At 35.5% G+C, this 20,210-nt stretch overlaps 1 protein-coding gene, 1 long non-coding RNA gene and 1 pseudogene across 6 annotated transcripts; 2 read left to right on the top strand and 1 right to left on the bottom strand.

Annotated features, from left to right (window-relative positions):
- Positions 1 to 1,205: 1,205 nt before the first annotated feature.
- Positions 1,206 to 15,300, bottom strand: LOC102579340 (sister chromatid cohesion protein PDS5 homolog A-like). 5 transcript variants are annotated; one of them, XM_006356186.2, is made up of 14 exons: positions 10,629 to 10,785; positions 10,205 to 10,492; positions 10,003 to 10,088; positions 7,613 to 7,664; positions 7,067 to 7,150; positions 6,873 to 6,958; positions 5,019 to 5,070; positions 4,417 to 4,500; positions 4,227 to 4,312; positions 2,879 to 2,930; positions 2,381 to 2,464; positions 2,234 to 2,277; positions 1,513 to 1,575; positions 1,206 to 1,419 (listed from the first exon to the last, which is right to left on the bottom strand). In XM_006356186.2, the coding sequence occupies exons 1-13, from the start codon at positions 10,692 to 10,694 to the stop codon at positions 1,569 to 1,571; spliced, it is 1,071 nt and encodes a 356-aa protein (XP_006356248.1). In that variant the 5' UTR covers positions 10,695 to 10,785; the 3' UTR covers positions 1,206 to 1,419; positions 1,513 to 1,568. The 5 variants fall into 5 exon arrangements, with proteins under 5 accessions (XP_006356248.1, XP_015168232.1, XP_015168236.1 ...); XM_015312746.1 differs by lacking the exons at positions 1,206 to 1,419; positions 1,513 to 1,575; positions 2,234 to 2,277; ... (7 more) ...; positions 7,613 to 7,664; positions 10,003 to 10,088 and adding exons at positions 11,976 to 12,143; positions 12,225 to 12,351; positions 12,521 to 12,702; ... (1 more) ...; positions 13,169 to 13,319; positions 14,246 to 15,300 and having other exon boundaries at positions 10,266 to 10,492; positions 10,629 to 11,040; XM_015312750.1 differs by lacking the exons at positions 1,206 to 1,419; positions 1,513 to 1,575; positions 2,234 to 2,277; ... (7 more) ...; positions 7,613 to 7,664; positions 10,003 to 10,088 and adding exons at positions 11,976 to 12,143; positions 12,225 to 12,351; positions 12,521 to 12,702; ... (1 more) ...; positions 13,169 to 13,301; positions 14,246 to 15,300 and having other exon boundaries at positions 10,266 to 10,492; positions 10,629 to 11,040.
- Positions 14,871 to 17,054, top strand: LOC107062280 (uncharacterized). Its single transcript, XR_001474539.1, has 2 exons — positions 14,871 to 14,920; positions 15,387 to 17,054. It is a non-coding gene; the product is annotated as an uncharacterized lncRNA (long non-coding RNA).
- A 1,613-nt stretch (positions 17,055 to 18,667) lies between these two features.
- Positions 18,668 to 20,208, top strand: LOC102579663 (uncharacterized; annotated as a pseudogene).
- Positions 20,209 to 20,210: the final 2 nt, after the last annotated feature.

Genomic DNA, 20,210 nt, shown 5'->3' with positions numbered 1-20,210 from the left:
TGAGTTCTAATCTAACTTCTTTATGTATGTAAGTAATTTTTTTAATTATAAATATAAATTTTGGACGTTGGACCGAACTCATACTCGACCTTCTAGTTCAACCAATGCGTAACATGTGCAGTGCTTGTTCAATATTTTATACTTTTATATCTATCTATGGAAGCACAAACAAAAATCTAAGCAAGAAATAGTGTAATTATATTCCATAGAAAATTAGGAATAACATGGCATGTGGTGAAGATATGGAAACACGCAAAGCACAATGAATCTAAGTTGCTCGTATGCTTCAGGTTAGGTGTTGCATTCGTGTCGAATGTCGATATAATACGTGAAATTAGTATTGAATTTGATCAACCAATTTTGGATACTTCAACCAAATTTGACATATGATTTTCATAATCAAAACAAAAATGATGATGAAATTGAATGAAATGGGATATAGCTTGTATAGAGAAATTTCTATGTCAGTCTGTTAGCTTTCATCTCCTTACGGGATTCTTCTCTTGATCAATACTTTCTCTTCATAATGCCTAATAAGTTTCTCACATAATTCAACGTATAACTCTATTTTAGGAATTTGAATTCCTGCAACCATATTCGTGTCTGAAAATGTATACCTAAATCTCAAAATTTCTATTACGAAGGGTCCAACTTCTATTAGATATATCTATATCCGTATGGCACATCTGTACTTGAGTCCCAGCAACTTAGGTATGAGTACCCCTACATATCATGCTGTGATTAGAACCAAAACATGATTAACTTCGCTACTTCTTTAATCCACTGGAAACTTGGTTAAACAATTACTCCTAAAAATCACATCATCTGTCTACTCTAAATACGTAAGCATGCATGAATTTGGCCACAACAAACGACTTCAATGTTTTGGAAATCAAAATCCTCCTTAGTTTAGTCTTATCTAAATTTCTTCATCTTACCTGTCTTGTTCTTATTTCTTTACACATTAATTTACTGTATTTATTAACCAGATAGTATATGAATTTCAGCTAAGTTACACTTGGAAACATACAATGAAACCACAACCAATTTGAAAATTGCAGATTCATAATTTAAACTTCATGGGTTCTGAATTCTCCAACATCAGTAATTTAATCATATACATATAAGCCGCCAAGTATTTGTAAACACCAAGAGCAGCCTGTAGCTACATACAATAAATCTACAAGCATGACAAGCTCAGTTTCTTTTTTTTTGCTGCTGACATATTCTAAGACTAACATCTCATTTCTCCAATCAATTGGATCACATCCCTTATTGGTAAACCTAATTTAGTAGTTACATTTACATCACACTGCTTTAGGAAAATTCTTCAAGACTTCCATGAGTTGAGTTTCTTCCCTATCCACAACAGAATATTCCACTGATTCAGTGCGCTTCTACTCTGCCGTACTTTATGACCTGGAGATAAAAATTACAGCTCATTTGAGTAAAAACATTGAATATTCAGTTTAGAATGCGTACTAGGGGTGCAAGTGTAACAAACAGAAAAACCTTTTGGATGAAGAGATGTTTGGCCCTGTCGAGGAGTTTCTTTTTGCTTTCTTCATTTAAGACCTGCTCCAGTTCATCAAACAAAAACATATAAAGTGTCAATAGTGTGCATGAAAATACACTTATTGCCTGTTTAAGAGAGATTTTCCTGATACCATACTTGAAACTAAGAAATGAGAGTACAACCACGTTATCCCCCTCAGACGGGAAAAGAGAAAATTTTGCCAAAAAGAGTGTATGTTCTTAGATACTTCCTGTTGGTATACCAATTCTTTCAGGTGGTGTAACTTGCTTGAAGTTACAAACCTCGACAACATTAAGAATTTGCAAATTGAGTATGTGGAACCTCCCTGTGGAATTTCCCGTGTACACAAAGTGAATTGTCTATCTTGGTATTACCAATTTCTTTTAGGTGGGGAGACTTGCTCTAATTTGTCACATTTTGACAACATTAAGAAGAGAAGGAAGGCTGATAATTAGCCTCAACTCTCCAGGTAGAGACATGCATAGATAGTTTGTTTTGGGTTGACTTGAATATCCAAACAAAGATTTACATAAATGGAATTTTTCTCTCTGAGCTACAAGGAGGACCAAATATATTGACATGTCTAAGGTGATGTGCTGGACAAATCCTAAAAAGAAATTTGGTATCTACAAGTGAAGCACAACAATTGAAGCTGGATATCCCAAATGTTATAACAAAATTAGAATCAATACTTACGTAGCAGATGAAACAGCATGGCCTTGAAAGTCTAATCCATGGTCCTGTACAGATTGCACCGAAAACAATAACATCAAAACAGATATAAATGCAACAAGAATATGAAATCTGTAAGAGACAACAGTATATATCAGACGGGTAAGGAACCTTTTGAGTTGAATTATCTTCAAGCATCTCCCATCGTTCTTTATGTAGTCTCAATTTCTCTGCTTCGCCATCATCATATAAGACCTAAGAAGAGAAACACCAGAACAACATGTGCAAGTTAGGTAAGATTTCTACTTCATGATCAGTTTATATTTCCCTTCCTTGGTTAGTTATGAATAAGGCTGTAACAAAGAGGTTTCTAAATTGTAAGGTCATCCGTGTATGTAAGAATGGATTTATGTGGCAGATCATGAATTTGAAAAGTAATAGACTTGGCTATTCCCTATTTTATGTGACCCCATTTGACTCAACATGGAGATATAATTAATATTAATTAACATATATGTCACCTGATATTATTTAGATAAGGAAACATATGATACTAGGATTCAAACAGATCTATAAATATGAATGAGAAGTGTTTAACCATAAACAGTAACTCAAAGAAAATTATGAATTTAGCGAGACAATGACAATGCTTCATAATAATCTCATCACCTTGTGTTTCCTTTCCACAGGATCAAAAGAAGAAACTACTCCCTCGTAAAACCTACAAAGAGAAACATTAAGATGAGCAAATGTAGCAGATTCTTCCTCCTTATTCAAGATAAACTAATACTGGAATTGATAGAAATGAAATTGAAATGTCATCTGACACACCACGAGTCACAATATAGGGTTTCTAAACTACAGTCCAAACTGAGTGTATCCACAGTAACTCATCAATTTTTACATTGTTATCTATTTCACTGAGTTATGTTTGCAGAGGAATTGTGAGCCAACAAGTACTTGCAAAAAGAATAATTCAAAATGAATCAAATATATAGAATAGTAATATCGCCAGCAACATTAGCCTGTTTCAAACTTTCATACAAGAGGCAACCAACAGGAGAAATCTACCAAAGGTAAATACTATGATCGGTCAAATTGTAGTGGAGGTTGGTTGTTTGATACGTGGCTGATCCTTTTGGATGGAGAATAAGGCAGAGAGGAGAAAAAGGAAAAGAGAAAAGGACCATGTGATTGATACATTAGTATGAATGGTTTCGAGTAAATTGAAAAATGACAGATATTTTTTCACATACTTGTGATCTGAACAGAAAGGATACTTGAACTATCCTGTAAGCTACATGCAGAACCAATTGCAATCCATAATTCTTTTGTTAGACAAACAAACTGCATTGGAAACTCAGGAACCCATTAACAGCAAAAGGTTACAGTCTGACTCTGCCTATGACCGCCATAATATGCAGGAATTGTCTGCAAGTTTTAACTCTGCTTAAAGCATCAAGGATCATGAACTAACAGATACTTCATTTGTCCTGTTTTATGTGACACACTTCCCTTTTTAGCCTGTCGAAAAACAAAATGACACCTTTTATAATTATAATTTAGAAATAATTTAAATTTGAACTTCCCATTTTACCCTCTATGACATGATTTTATAGCCACAGAAACATCTATGGCATGTTTTAGACAACAAGTATCAAAAGACGTTCTTTCTTTCTTAAAGTTAGAGCCCAACAGAAAACTGAGACATATATTGGGATAGAGGGAGTAACTCAAGAAATATTGAATGAACCAAGGAATAATACAAGCTAAAAATAAACACATGCTAGAATTCTTGCAATACCATCAAATCCAAAGACATATAAGTAACTGGAGGAACGAGGTTCTTGCACATAGCCTAGCAGGCAAGCCAATATTTTAGAGCATAAACTGAAGGCTACATCAAGTGCTGAAAAGTGTGTGTGTGTGTGTGCAGGATGGTTGGGTGGGTGAGTGTGATTAGTACAACAAATTTACAATGATTTGCAGTCTCACATCAATATTCCAAAGTACTTACTTTTCATCCAATGGCCACCAAACTTTTATTCTAGCGCCAACCAGTTCCTTACCATAATCTTTAATGGTACAAGTCCTTTTAGAATCCTGAAAATAAAATTAGAACGACGAGTGCTTCAGACATGAAAACACTTAGAACCTTTCTAATATGAAATCTGTCAGAAAAAATAGTATATCAGATGGTAGAGAACCTTTTGAGATAAATTATCTTCAAGCATCTTCCATCGTTCTTTATGTAGTCTCAATTTCTCTACTTCACCATCATCATACATGACCTAAAAAAGGAAACACCAAACAACACTGGTCATTTGGAACTTTCAGGAGGATTTTTTGCAAAATGTTAAAGCCAATAAAATATGGTTCAAGTTAGATAATGCTTCTTCACGATCAGTATATTTAAGAATAGGGTCTACAACAAAGATGTCTCTAAACTGTAAGGTTGTACCTGTATGTAAAAAGGGATTTACGTGGCAGCTCTTGATTTTGAAGAGTTAAAATAGATTTGTCTATTCCCTAGTTTATCCGACCCCATTTGACTTAACATGGAGTTAATTTTACTTGCAGGTATATTAGCAGTGGTAGGAGAACTTTTTTTAAAACATATGATACAAAAGTTTAAACTGATCAAGGATGTGGAATTGTTGTTGTTGTGGGGTTGTACATGCATTAAACATTAAAAGATATCCCGAATGAGAAGTGTATAAAATAAAATGGAGCATATAAGTAACTTAAAAAAACATTCTTAATTAGAGAAACAATGACAAGAACTCATAAAAATAAATAATATTGTCACCTCGTGTTTGTTTGTGTCAGAATCAAAAGAAGAAATGACTCCCTCATAAAACCTATAAAGAGAAACTTTAAGATGAGACATTGTAGCTAGATTCTTCTTTCATATATTCAAGATAAAGTAACATCAAAATTGGTAGATACAATGAATTGAAGAACAAAGAGATATTCAAAGTTGTGCGAACAATAATGGCATTAAACTCATGAGTATACGATGAAACTCGGGGAAAGAGTGATGGAACATAGAGTAACAGAAGCCAGTTGAGATTTATGCCTGATAGATCTACAACAGAGGCTACATTCCTGCTAACTCTTTGATGTGCCGTGAAATTCCAGCACATTCTATGCCATTTACATAGACTTTTCATGTCCTTAATGCTTTTTTGGTATATGATTCTTATGTTATTTTACGTTTTGTAGATGTTTTGAGGTAGGACACAAAAAAAGGGCAAAAGTGAACAAACACATCAAAAAATTGAACCGTTCTGTGGACCGCCGCAAAACCAGACTGCACACCGCAGAATGGGTCTGTCAGCCACAAAAAGAGACAGATTAAAAGGACTTTGAAGACCAAAATGCGATGATCTTTTGCGGTCCCCTTGCTGTTCTGCGGACCGCATTCCAGTCTGCGATCAAGAATAACATGTCATGAAGCCCATTTGCAGACCACATTCTAGTTCTGCGGAGCACATCAAGACCACAATTTAGGAAGAACTTACGGGTAGCCCAAAATTGAAATGTAATTAGTGTCTCCTAGTTGGTTTTGAAGAGCTAGCTAAGTTAAACCCGCTAAATAGTCAAGTGACATTAGTGGGCAATTGAGATTCCAAGGTTAACTACTTGTTCGAAGATTATTATTATTAGTTAATTATTTGTAACATATTATTCTTGATGATAATCAATTCCATAATTTCCATATCTCTTGTTTTCCTTTCTTGCGAGGTCATTGATCATGGTGTGAAACCATAATGAGAGTAGGTGTTGAAAGAAGATGAGGTAAACCTAAACTCACGTGGAAGAAAGTTGATAATTAGTATGAACTGTTTCGAGTAAATTGAAAAATGACGGAGATATTTTTTCACATACTTGTGATCTGAACAGAATGGATACTTGAACTATCTTGTAAGTTACATGCAGAACCAATTGTAATCCATAAATCTTTTGTTAGACAAACAAGAAAACATCAGCTTTTTAGACAATCAAGCTGCATTGGAAACTCAGGAACCCATAAACAACAAAAGGTTACAGTCTGACTCTGCCTATGACTGCCATAATATGCAGGAACCGTCTGCTAGTTTTAACTCTGCTTAAAGCATCAAGGATCATGGACTAACAAATACTTCATTTGTCCTGTTTTTATGTGACACACTTCCCTTTTTAGCCTGTCCAAATAGAGATATAATTTGAACTTCCCATTGTACCCTCCATGACATGATTTTATAGCCACAGAAATATCCATAGCATGTTTTAGACGACTAGTATCAAAAGTCTTTCTTTCTTTCCTTCTTAAACTTTGTGCCCAATAGAAAACTGAGACATATATTTGGACAGAGGGTACTACTCAAGAAATATTGAATGAACCAAGGAATAATACAAGTTACAAATAAACACATGCTAGTATTCTTGCAATACAATCAAATTCAAAGACATAGGAGTATAAGTAACTGGGAGGAACGAGGTTCTTGCACATAAAACCTAGCAGCAAATCCAATATTTTAGAGCATAAACTCGATAACTGAAGGCTACATCAAGTTGCTGAAAAGTGTGTGCGCGCAGGATGGTTGGGTGGATGAGTGTGATTAATACAACAAATTTAATATGATTTGCAGTGCTCACATCAATATTCCAAAGAACTTACTTTTCATCCAATGGCCACCAAACTTTTATTCTAGCGCCAACCAGTTCCTTGCCATAATCTTTAATGGTACAAGTCCTTTCAGAATCCTGAAACAAAAAATTAGAACGACGAGTGCTTCAGACATGAAAACACTTAGAACCACTTTCTAATATGAAATCTGTCAGAAACAACACTATATCAGATGGGTAGAGAACCTTTTGAGATGAATTGTCTTCAAGCAATTCCCATCGTTCTTTATGTAGTCTCAATTTCTCTACTTCACCATCATCATATATGACCTAAAAAAGGAAACACCAATCAACACTGGTCATTTGGAACTTTCAGGAGGATTTTTTGCAAAATGTTAAAGCCAATAAAATAAGGTTCAAGTTAGATAATGCTACTTCACGATCAGTATATATAAGAATAGGGTCTACAACAAAGATGTCTCTACACTGTAAGGTTGTACCTGTATGTAAAAAGGAATTTACGTGGCAGCTCTTGATTTTGAAGAGTTAAATAGATTTGTCTATTCCCTAGTTTATCCGACCCCATTTGACTTAACATGGAGTTAGTTTTACTTACAGGTATATTAGCAGTGGTAGGAGAACTTTTTTGAAAACAAATGATACAAGGGTTTACACAGGTCAAGGATGTTGAATTGTTGTATAAAATAAGAATGAACATACAAGTAACTTAAAGAAAAAATCTAAGATAGAGAAACAATGACAAGATTTCATAAAAATAAATAATCTCGTCACCTTGTGTTTGTTTGTCTCAGAATCAAAAGAAGAAATGACTCCCTCGTAAAACCTGTAAAGAGAAACTTTAAGATGAGAAATTGTAGCTAGATTCTTCCTTCTTATTCAAGATAAAGTAAGATCAAAATTGGTAGATACAATGACATATAGAACAAAGAGATAATCAAAGTTGTGCGAACAATAATGACATTAAACTCATTACTATACGATGAAACTCGGGGAAAGACTGATAGAACATAGAGTAACAGAAACCAGTTCGGATTTATGCCTGATAGATCTACAACAGAGGCTATATTCCTGCTAACTCCTTGATGTGCCGTGAAATTACGGCACATTCTATGTCATTTACATAGACTTTTCATGTTCTTAATGCTTTTTTAGTATAAGATTGTTATGTTATTTTACATTTTGTAGATATTTTGAGGTGGGACACCAAAAGAGGGCAAAAGTGAACAAACAGGTCAAAAAATTGAACCCTTCCGTGGACCGCCTCAAAACCTGACTGCGCACCGCAGAATGGGTTTGTCAGCCACAAAAAGAGACAGAATATAAAGGACTTTTAAGACCAAAATGCGATGATCTTTTGTGGTCCCATTGCTTTTCTGCAGACCGCATTCCGGTCTGCGATCAAGAATAATAAGTCATGAAGCCCATTTGCAAACCACATTTCTAGTTCTGCGGAGCAACATCAAGACCACACTTTAGGAAGAACTTAAGTGTAGCCCAAAATTAAAATGTAATTAGTATCTCCTAGTTGGTTTTGAAGAGCTAGCTAAGATAAACCCGCTAAATAGTCAAGCGACATTAATGGGCAATTTAGATTCCAAGGCTAACTACTTGTTCCATGGTTATTATTAGTTAATTATTTGTAATGTATCGTTCTTGATGATAATCAATTCTATAATTTCCATATCTCTTGTTTTCCTTTCTAGCGTGTTCATTGATCATTTTACCCGCTCTCTAGATAGATTTTATCTTTATTATTTTTAAACAAAATCAAATATTTCAAAATCAATTGGTTAGCTTAATCGGTGACAATTCCATAACTAGCTTGGTTGCCCTAGTATATTTTTCCATAAGGGATTCGACCCCGACTCTTAGTTGGGTAAATTTTATTGCAACGACCATGTTCACTTCTCTTTGAGAAGTGGATTTGGACGCCATCACTCTTCTAACAAGATTGTTGGAAGTTTATTATGAGAAGAGACATACCTAACGGCTATCGTGTTCATCGACCCAAATAAAGCATAAGAAGAAATACAACGGAAGGTCCTTTGGTGGGTGATGGAGGAAAAAGAAATTCATGATAGATATGTAAAATTCATAAAGGACATGTATGAAGGAGTTGTCATTGGCGTGAGAACTAGTAAGAGATACGGAGGAGTTGATTTTCCTCTAACCGTGGGTTTACACCGAGGATCGTCATTGAGGCACTACTTGTTTACTCTAGTTATCAATGAACTAACCAACATAATACTATGTGAGGTCCTTCACCATTTGCTGATGAAATCGTGTTAATCGACGAAACCAGTAAGGGTGTCAACCGGAAACTTGAACAGTTGAGAAGCACTTTAGAGAGCAAGGGTTTTCGGATACGATGAGTAAAAGTAAGACTAAATTTATGCACTAAACTCTAAAGTTTAGTCAACATGAGAACTAAATTGAGGTGAGACTAGACTGGATTGACGTGCCTAAATGCAAACAATTTAGATATCTAGACTCTCCTTGTTCCAGAAGGATGAAGTGATAGATGAAGATGTTACTCAATAGAATTAAAACTGGATGATTTAAATGGAGAAATATTATGTGATAGATTGTAAGCTTTACATAATAATTATAAGTCCGACAATGAATGTTGGGTCTCTAAAGTTCAACATATCCACAAGATAAGTGTTGCAGAGATGCGACACTAAGATGGATGTGCGATCATGCCTGATTATATAAGACTAAGAATGACCACATTCGCTAGAAGGTGCAAGTAGCATACATTAATGATAAAATGAGAGGAGGTCGCTTGAGATGGTTTTGTCACGTGGAGGCATGGTCTCCAAGTTTGAACTCTGGTTACAGAATCAAGGATCATGAAGTACCACATAACTCAAAAAATACCAAATGAGCCAAGGTAGAAGACAAAGTTATGGATAAAATCCATGCTATTACTAGATCTATACCATCAATTCAAAAACTTATAGGATTATAAGTATGCCATCGAAGGAAATTCTTACACATAAAGCCTAGCAGGCAAGGCAATGTTTTAAAGAACAAACTCAATAACTGAACTTTACATCAAGTTTCTAAAAAGAGTGCGCGTGCAGGATCGTTGGGTGTGACTAGTACAATAAATTTACAATGGTGTTGCTGTCCTCACATCAATATTTTAAAGAACTTACACTTGCTCCAATGGCCACCAAACTTTTATTCTAGCGCTGATCAGTTCTGCACCATGATCTTTACTGGTACGAGCCCTTTCAGAATCCTGTGCAGCTCACAAGTAAAAAGGAGAATTGCAAAAGGAAAGTAATAATCTGTTCATTGCAAAAATAAATTAGCAAAGATCTTGAATAACTATTACTGAGCTATACGGTTGTCAACCTTATCTCCAGATTCTTCAGTATTAGTTGTTTTCTTCTTCTTCTGCCTCTGTTTCGTTCCAAAAATTTGTTGCAGTGTTGGCTCCTTGTGTTCTTTGAGGTTTCCTTCTTCATTTTTTATGCTAGATTCAGATTTTCTCTCTGAGTCACAATCTGAAGCAGACTCATTCTTCCTTGAGTCGCTTCCTCGTTTTCTTTTGGCACATACTGTGCGCTTGGTTCTCTCTCCCCAAGTGAGACCTAAATGAAGAGTAATCTTTTTTCTGAACTTGGGATTGCGGCACATCTCCTATTGGAATTTAACACAACCAGCTCATCATCGTCATTTATCGGGATCTCTTTTCTCTTGGGCTGACACAAATGACCATGGCTTCCAGTGCTATTATTATGATTTTCGGACACCAAAGAATGATGGCCACTACTACCTGTAAGTTCATGACTTCCAGTCCCTTCCTGGTTTTCTTTTGGCACATTTGTTGCTGGTTGCACATCTTCTGGATTGACAGGTTTTATGATGTTTGTTGTACAAGTATCCTTTAGCTTCTCCCTGTGAGTATCATCCTGCAGCATTGGTTCACAAAATTTAGCCTCAGATGGACCAACTTTTACAGGATGACCTGTAAGTTTATGACTTCCAGTCCGTTCCTGGTTTTCTTTTGGCACATTTTTTGTTGAGTGCACATCTTCTGGATTGACAGGTTTCATGATGTTAGTTAAACAAGTATGCTTTAGCTTCTCCCTGTGAGTATCATCCTGCTGCGCTGGCTCACAACATGTAGCCTCAGATGGACCAACTTTTACGCGATGCACAGTATCAGGTGCATTTTCAGTTGCCATCTGATAAAAAAATAAGAGAAGAGGAAAAGAAAAAAATCTGTTAAAAACTGTTGTAGCGTCCTAGTAATAATTAAACACTATAGAAGCACTTAGTCTCCTTGGCATCCCCTTGCTCTTTGGGCCAAATAGTGCATTAGAGCCAATACTAAAATCTTGTTAACTAAATTCAACACTAGAGTATATTCTAATGTAAGCTGAGTGGAGTTATTCTAATGTTGGCTCTAACTCCTTTGAGTGATGTATGTTTACAATAAGGATAATTGACATGAGTATGCAAAGAGAAAAGTTCTTTAAAAACTGTATGTTTCTGTAAAGATATGGCACTTGGGTGTAACTAAACCCCAAAAGCTAGCTTATGAAAGGCAGGATAGCCAAGTTCATATAAGCACACCACTCCATTCACGCCCAATTGGAGCTTGGACCAGGACCAGGAGCCCAAACATGGATGGAGTTGGCTCTGAAGTTTGGTATCTTTCTTTATTATGTCAAATACTTTTCAAAATCTAACTGCATACAACGATACCATTTTCGGTGCAATTTGTCAGTGACAAGCTTCCCGGTGCTAATTATAATGTACTGTACTAGGTTTAAGACTATGAAAGATTACAACCTTATTCTAAGGCATAATGAAATAAGGGTGTGGTTGGCATTTATACGGAGCCAAACTGTAGTAATAGGACAGAGGTGCTAATTTTATCAACAATATGAAGTTACTGGGTATCTAGTTTACCATCGCTCACAAGAAAGAAGGAAAAGCCGACATTTTTAATCATGATGTTTATGCCCACTTATATGTGTAAATGAATGCTTGGATGTATAGACAATGAAAGTGAAGTATTAACATTAAACAAAGCATCATATCAATAAACATTTCTTTAGAAAAGCAAGCAGCCATTGTTTTAGGTGTAGACAAGATAGTTATGAATACAACATACCATTTCTTTTCCTTTTGGCATTTCATTGCATAATAATGCAACCGTTTCAGCATAGTCACCAGAATTTAAGCTCATTGACTTTAAAGCTTCTGCAAAGTGAGGTTTCACAATGGCAGCACAGTCTTTTAGGACTTCCTCCACCAAGTGTGATGCAACGGGTGAATCCATCTGGATAAAAGAAACTACTGGATTAGAAAAGTGCCAAAGAAATATTCTTAACAAAGAGGTTCATAGGAGATTGATTATTACCTGATTATCAATTTTGAGACTATCACGAAGAAGCCGTAGAAGCTCTGCTGAGAGTTCATCACTGCCTTCTATGAGCCGAGTCATGATTTCTTTCATCCATGTGAATATATTATGAGGATGGTAGGGCCTTCATAGAAAATATAACATAAATATTACTATAGCCAGGATCTCAGAGAAATATTATCTCTAGAATAACCTTATGCTCATACAATGTCAACAAACCAGAAGTCTACATAATATTGAAGAATGAGAAAATAATGATAATACCCATGGGAAAGAGAATTTTGACAGAATACCTGATGACCTCGAGAAAATTTTTGAATATCTCAAAGATTAGTGTTTCATTTTCGTGGTCCAATACCACTGCAGTTAACCTTACTTTGGCGAAGATTTCCAGAACTCGGACCACCTTCCGGTAACTGCAGCTAGTAACATCAGCTAACTTTTTTAAAGCCATTACAGTTTGCCGGAGAATTTCCTGACAAAGAAAATGGCCAGGGTGAAAAAAGGAAAAATATTGAAGTAAAAACAGAAAGATAAGTTAGAATGGTGTAGTTCTACCTCCATTTGTCTATGATCATTGTAAGGGTACTTTGGGGCATATATTCGAGAAATTTCAGTGATACAAGAAATCACTGAAACTTTGACATCTTCACTCGTATGCCCCAATAGCTCATTCCTAACCAGTGCTTTCATTAAAGGTTGAATTGCACTTGTGGTCGAATCAAATGGGTCCTGACTTACCATTTTCAGTAAAGACTCAACTTTCTGACAAAGATAAGGGGAAAACAGTAAGCCATAAATTGCATGAATTTAACAGGAAAAAAAGACTATCACTTCCATTTTCCAGTCCAAAATCGTTATAGTAGAACAGCAATTCCCACTTCCATCTCATTTTTTTTTTTGTGATTTCATCTCATTCAAATAAAAAAATTGATTTTTACCTGAAGAAGTTTGAAGAGCTCATCAATGGAAGAGGGAGGATTCATGAGGCTCATCCCATAAGCTGTGAACTCGTCTTCCATCTTTTTCCAGTCAGCACAGGAGGAGCCAGAACTAGCCATTGCCAGAAGAACTCTGTTTCAAAAACAAGAACTGTAGCAAAAATTAACACTTCAACAAAGAAATGCAGAGTAGTAAAATAACACTTGTACCAAAAACTGTAGCAAAAGTAACATTTAAACCAAAAGATAGTCACAAAGTGACAAATGGCAAGCATGCATTTGGGGGGGTTGGAATTCGTGATCTTTTCAGGGGGTTTTGTTTCGACCACTCACGTTTTTTCAATTTGCTTACTTGAATGCAATGGGAACATTAGTCCCTATGCAAAAGAGCAAACAGAGCAAATTGCCAAATGGGGACTTTCCACTTTCAACTTAAAATTTTAATGTTGAAGTGATGAGAGGAATTGACAATTTTATCCTTTAAATGTTATTTAGAATTTGAGTACTTTGGGTAATGTCTGAGGTATAATATTGGAAAAGTACCACGCTGTGGCGCCTTATAACTTTTTAAAAAATATTCACGTGGCTTACACTTGTCCTACGTGACAATTCATGTGATATACTTTTATCCTTTACAATAATTTATGTGAGATATTCTTGTCCTAACATAACAATTCACGTGAGATACTTTGTCCTAACATGACAATTCACATAAAATATATTCGTCCTACATGACAATTCACATAAAACACACTAGTCCTACATGACAATTCACGTGAGATACACTCATCCTACATGACAATTCACATGAAATACACTTATCTTAAATGGTAATTCATATTAAATACACTTATCTTACATGACAATTCACGTGAGATACACTCGTTCTACAATAATTGATTTATATTATTTATAACTTGTGTATTTACTTGTTTAACTTTATACTAATTTAAATATATTTATGTACATTCAAAGTTAAATGACATAAATATCAATTTGCAAGTTATAGAGGATGCTTATATTATTTTATATCACGAAACAAAATCAAACAAAATGAATTGCAACGAAGGGTTGTACCTTAATTTTCGGTAACACACAGCAAGAAATTTTATACAAACCAGGTAGGGGCCAGGTCACTTCCAACGTGGAAACGCACCAGGTTGTTGAGAACCTGCCAACTCATCAAAATGCCACGTCACCCTGGGAACATACTAGCTTCTCGGATCCTACGTGTCATACGGGTCAGGCCTATCGGATCATCAAATCGGGAAAGGAATATCCCGGTTAGGACGGAATTCGAACTCGTAATCGGAATACAATTGGAGCTCCACCAGGCAACGGCGGCTTGATCAGCCCAACAGCAACAAAAGCAGAAATCAAGTCTGAGGAGAGTAGTGCACAGAAAATCCCTTAGCCGATTATCCGAGTCGGAGCTGAATTTTCCGTTCTGGGAAAGGAATGGTTCCCGTGCTACTGTTGTTGATGTCACTCTCCTTTTACGGCCTCTTTTTTTTTTCCTCAATCTCATCTCTGATTTCACATCCTCTTATATCTCCGCTGCCTCAGAAGTTGTGCAGGTAATTTGTTTGTTTCCGCTGCTCGGAAGTTGTGCATCTTTTGTCTCCGCTGCCTCAGAAGTTGTGCAAGTCATTGGTTTGTCTCGTTGCCTCAGAAGTTGTGCATCTTTTGTCTCCGCTGCCTCAGAAGTTGTGCAGGGCATTGGTTTGTATCGCTGCCTCAGAAGTTGTGCAGGTAACTGGAATGTAGCAGTTTCTATTCATAATGAAGATCTGTATTCGGATATGAACTCTTTCAGGTTTGGAAAAGATACCGCTTATATTATATATGTTCAGAAATTCCATGGAATCATGTATCTAATTTGCTCTGTAGGTAGACCTGGTTGCTTATACTAATACTAATACTAATACTAATAAATAAGCTCATATTCATATTCAGAAGGTTTTTTATCGTTGTAAAAAATAAGCTGATTTTCGGTTTTACAAGTTGGTCTTATGCTTGCTTGGAACCAAACTTTCAAGAGAACTCATTGCTAACTCGAATTATCTTTTCTATTTTAATCTAGAAAACACAATTTTGCAACGGATAGCTCCTTTGAGCTTCGATCAACTTCAGTTATAACCTTTAACCATTGCTGTGGCATTTAGTGCTACTGTTATCTGCGGTGATTTCTTATGCCGGTTGATTAATGTATTTGTAGGTTACATATGGGTCGGTATTAAGTTGATGCATGAGAGGAACAAAATTTCGATTGAATTCTCATATGATGTGCCCTATGATTCCGACAGTGGCAAAAGAAGAAGTTAATGGTCGAGTGACAAATAAGAGTAATAGAAGATCATATTTGATGAAAGCAAAAAGAAAACAATAATTGGAATCCATAGTTCTGGATACTGAAACCAGTATGGGGTCTATGTTGTCTTTACACAATGAAAAAAGATGGAACTAATTGATTAAAGGTCCGAAAGTCTTCCATGGGAAAGACGGGGTTATCCCACTTTCCGAAAGATGTCAACTTTCGAATGACAACATGGAAACAGAGTACTCTGCCCCTTAATTTCATCCTTCAGTTGCAAAAACAGCCTCAATAAGTTTTATCATTATTCGGATCAGGAGGTCCTTTTAGTTTCGATTCTCTCTCTCGGAAATGGAAATCGAAGAAGAAGAGAAACCCATTTTCTGAAAGAAGAGAAAACCATTTTCTGAAGACAAATCATCTAATAAGCACGAGGCAATGGGAAATGAGTGGTTGGAAACAGGGAACTGTCCTATCGCCAAATCATATAGAGCTGGCGTCAACTTTTCAGCTGCCTCCTGGAATGAAACTTAAATGCCCACCTGCAGTTGTTGCAGTCAGGGCTGCCCTGGCTAGGACTTTTTTTTTGTGAAGACTATGCGGCCGCAACCACTATATTCAAAGATGCTTGTTAATGGAGCCTTGGGAATGACAGTTAATATTCCACTAGGGATATGAAGAGAACACACTGAGAAGTTTTCACTATCACGGTTTACTGCAGTTCATGCTGCTGTTCCCTTCATAGCTATGTTGACGAAATCAGTTGTGATCCCCTAAACAGCTATGGCATTAACCATTGCTGCTTCTATCTTGGGACAGGTCATTGGCTCAAGAGCAGAGAGACTTTGGATGAAAGCAAAAGCCAACAACAACAAAGCATACCCAATGTAGTTCCACAAAGGGAAATTTGGGGAGGGTAGAGTGTACGTAGACCTTACTCTATAGTTCTTTGATAGACCCTCGACTCAAGAAAAAACCAAGAGTGTTAAATTGGTAGTACAGACTGATTCAGATATATGGGGTTATTGCAGGTCTCAACTCAATTCAAGTCCATGCATCCTCGGGGTCATTGTGGCAAACAGAAGCTGCTTTATCTCTCCATCTGCCAGTCTCCATTTCTAAACTTTTTTTAGAACTGGCAATTAAGCAGTAGATCTTGAATGCTGAAAATAAGAGGTGTGTGACCCTTGCCAAAGAGAGCAAGATTTAACTGTTATTGAAAGTTGGACAAAATTGAAGATTGAAAAGAAGTGCTTCAACAATTGACGGTAGATGACTGATGAGAAGTGCATTAACAGTCGAAAGTTCCTCACAAACAAAAAATTGAAGAAGTTGGAGAGAAGTACTCCAACATAGACCAAACACAATAAAATGAAAATTGAAGAGAAGCACTCCATCACAAACAAAAGAGAAGTGCTCTCCAATACGAAAAAACAAAAGAGGCAAGAATATACAACTTTGAATAACAAAAAAATATCGAAAGAAGAACATTTATTGTACGTAAGACTTTATATATGATTTGCACGAATCAAACTATATCAGAGCAAGCAAATAAGTGATTTTGTGGACAGACTTTGAAAAAGAGAACCAAAACCCTTTTAAGTCTGTTGAGGTTGAGGCTTATGGTTATTATTTTGTAGCATTCAGCAGTAGTTTGCCATATATTTGAGGCTTTTACTAAGTAAAGAAAAAGTTTATCACATCAAGTGTTTATATCAGACTATAATTGTTTTATCATAATTAAGTGACAAAGTTAAAATAATAATTAATTAACTAGGAATAACATGTCATATGGTGAAGATATGAAAGCACGCAACTGCAAAATGAATCTAAGTTGTTACACTTCATTTTCGATGTTGCATTTGTGTTGACACAATATGAGTGTGGAATTCGTATTGAATTCAATAAGTTAGTCATAAGCTAATTAAGGAGGCAACATCAACAGTTGTTTCCGATGTTGGCAAAGTCAACAGAGACACCTCTATTGCTTGTCCTCATCATTACCATCGATGTGAGTCACCATCCTTACTAAAACTGAACCAATATTCTCTGCATCACATTCATGGATTGAGACATCTCCCTTCAAAAATCTGTGAGTTTCTTTCTGAATCAATGCAACTTTAAGTTTACTTTCATCATTTGGAGTCACTGAAGCTGCATTCGACTGAGAAAATGAGTGTTGGGCGGATTCTATTTGCCCCATCCTGTCTACTTTCTTCGGATCAGTGAATATTTACTTGAACCAATAAGAGCAGTTTAGTGAAGCACTAATTGGTTATATTAGATCAACAGAAATTCCAAGAAAAAAATTACTTTTCTGCTCTTGAATCAAAGGGTTTCAATTCTTGTTTCATGTATTAGGCCTTTGAGTTGTAACTTTATCAGTTTTTTTTGTAGAAGTAATAATTCTAAGGTCATAATCTGTTGGAGTAAATATTGATTCAAGCTAGAGTTAGCCTGAAGATTAATACATAGTGTAATCCTTTTAACTTGCTTCAAGTTAGAGTTAACTTGAAGGGGATTTGTTTATTATCGTTGTACAACAAGGTTTAAAGCCAATTTTTTAGGATTTTTTTTGTAATCAGGTTTGGCTCAGTGTTTTAATAGAGGGGTTGAGTTTTAATTCCATAGGAATCTAAGTGAATTGCGATTTTTATACCTTTGAGCGAATGTAGTTTTCGAGGTGAAAAGAAACATAATAAGAAAATAGAAGAAATAAAGCCCAATTGCTTTATTGGTTATTTCTTTATTATTAATAATTGTGAGAACCAGGAAGTCAGCCAGTTATTACTAAAAAAATATTTAATGCTAAAACTGGTAATTGTGGTTAGTGATCGAGGGCGGATCATGAACAATGGAGGCCTAAACTCAAACTTTATTAAGAAGCTTTAAACTTAAAAAATTATATTTACTAACGTGTTCCATTCTTCATATTTGACATTTTTTAATTTTGAGAAATAATAAAAGAACAATATGCTACTATGATGTAAAAATTTAAAAAGTACAACTTCAAATTTATAGAAAAAGATAGTAATAAAATACATCGCAGTAGTGACACATAACAAAAAAGAAAATAACATGTGCAATGCTTGTTCAATATATATATATATGGTAACCCTAGCGCAAAAAAAAAAAAAAAAAACTAACTCATAGTCTAATATAATGGAGTACTAGAAAAGGAAATTAAGTGATGCACTATGAAATCAAAACATGATTGATTTGCATTTTGGAAGAATAATTCAAATTTAGAATATGAAACCAAATTTACATAGGATTTGGAATTTACTTAACTCGTGTCTAATTAAGATTTGTAATCAAATTAATATAGGAATATGATTTATAATCCTAGTTAAATTAGGCTTTACACTTTTATAAATAGGAATCGTGCTAGCTATTTTCATATAAAAGTAGAGAGCATTCAAATCATCGGAATCCATAAAACTTTTCGGAATCAAACAAAATGGAAACAGAGTACTGTGTTTCTCAATTTCATCCTTCAATTGCAAAAACAGCCTCGATAAGTTTATCATCATTTGGATCAGGAGGTCCATTTAGTTTTGATTCATTCTCTCGGAAATGGAACTCGAAGAAGAAGAAGAAAGAACCTTTTCCTGAGGAAAAATCATCGAATAAGCACGAGGTAACGGGGAATGAGTGGTTAGAAACAGGGAATTGCCCTATCGCGAAATCATATAGAGCTGTTAGCGGAGTTCCCCCAATTGTGGCATCAACTTTTCAGTTACCTCCTGGAATGAAACTCAAATGCCCACCTGCAGTTGTTGCAGTCAGGGCTGCCCTAGCTAAGACTGTTTTGGTGAAGACTATGCGGCCGCAACCATTATTTTCGAAGATGTTAGTTATTGGTGCATTGGGAATGGCAGTTAATATTCCATTAGGGATATGGAGAGAACACACTGACTAGTTCTCATTATCATGGTTTACTGCAGTTCATTTCATAGCTATGTTGAGGAAATCAGTTGTGATGCCTAAAACAGCTATGGCATTAACTATTGCTGCTGCTGTATTGGGACAGGTCATTGGCTCAAGAGCAGAGAGACTTCGACAACAACATATTCAGTGTAGTCCAACAATCGAAAGAGTAACTGACATCAAGTATCAATAATTGAGTTCTAATCTAAATTTTGTATGTATGTAATAAATTTTTTTAATTATAAATATAAATTTTGGACGTTGGACCGAACTCATACTTGACCTTCTAGTTCAACCAATGTGTATATCACAGTAGTGACACATTACAAAAAGAAATAACATGTGCAGTGCTTGTTCATTATTTTATACTTCTATATGTATCTATGGAAGCACAAAAAAAATCTAAGCAAGAAATAGTCTAATTATATTCCATAGAAAATTAGGAATAGCATGGCATGTGGTGAAGATGAAAGCATGCAACTGCACAATGAATCTAAGTTGCTCGTATGGTTCATGTTCGGTGTTGCATTCGTGTCGATATAATATGAGGGTGAAATTAGTATTGAATTTGATCAACCAATTTTAGGTACTTTCACCAAAATGGACAGATGATTTTCATAATCAAAACATAAATGATGATGAAATTGAATAAAATGGAATAACTTTTATAGAGAAATTTCTATGTCAGTCTATTATTTTTCATCTCCTTATGGGATTCTTCTCTTGATCAATATTTTCTCCTTGGAATACCTTGTCTCATAATTTGATGTATAACTCTTTTTTAGGTATTTGAATTCC

Source organism: Solanum tuberosum, unplaced genomic scaffold, assembly GCF_000226075.1.
Source record: "Solanum tuberosum cultivar DM 1-3 516 R44 unplaced genomic scaffold, SolTub_3.0 scf00215, whole genome shotgun sequence".
Taxonomy (NCBI): Eukaryota; Viridiplantae; Streptophyta; class Magnoliopsida; order Solanales; family Solanaceae; genus Solanum; species Solanum tuberosum.
Note: the sequence above shows the minus strand (reverse complement) of the source record. Positions and strands in the feature narration are given on the sequence as shown.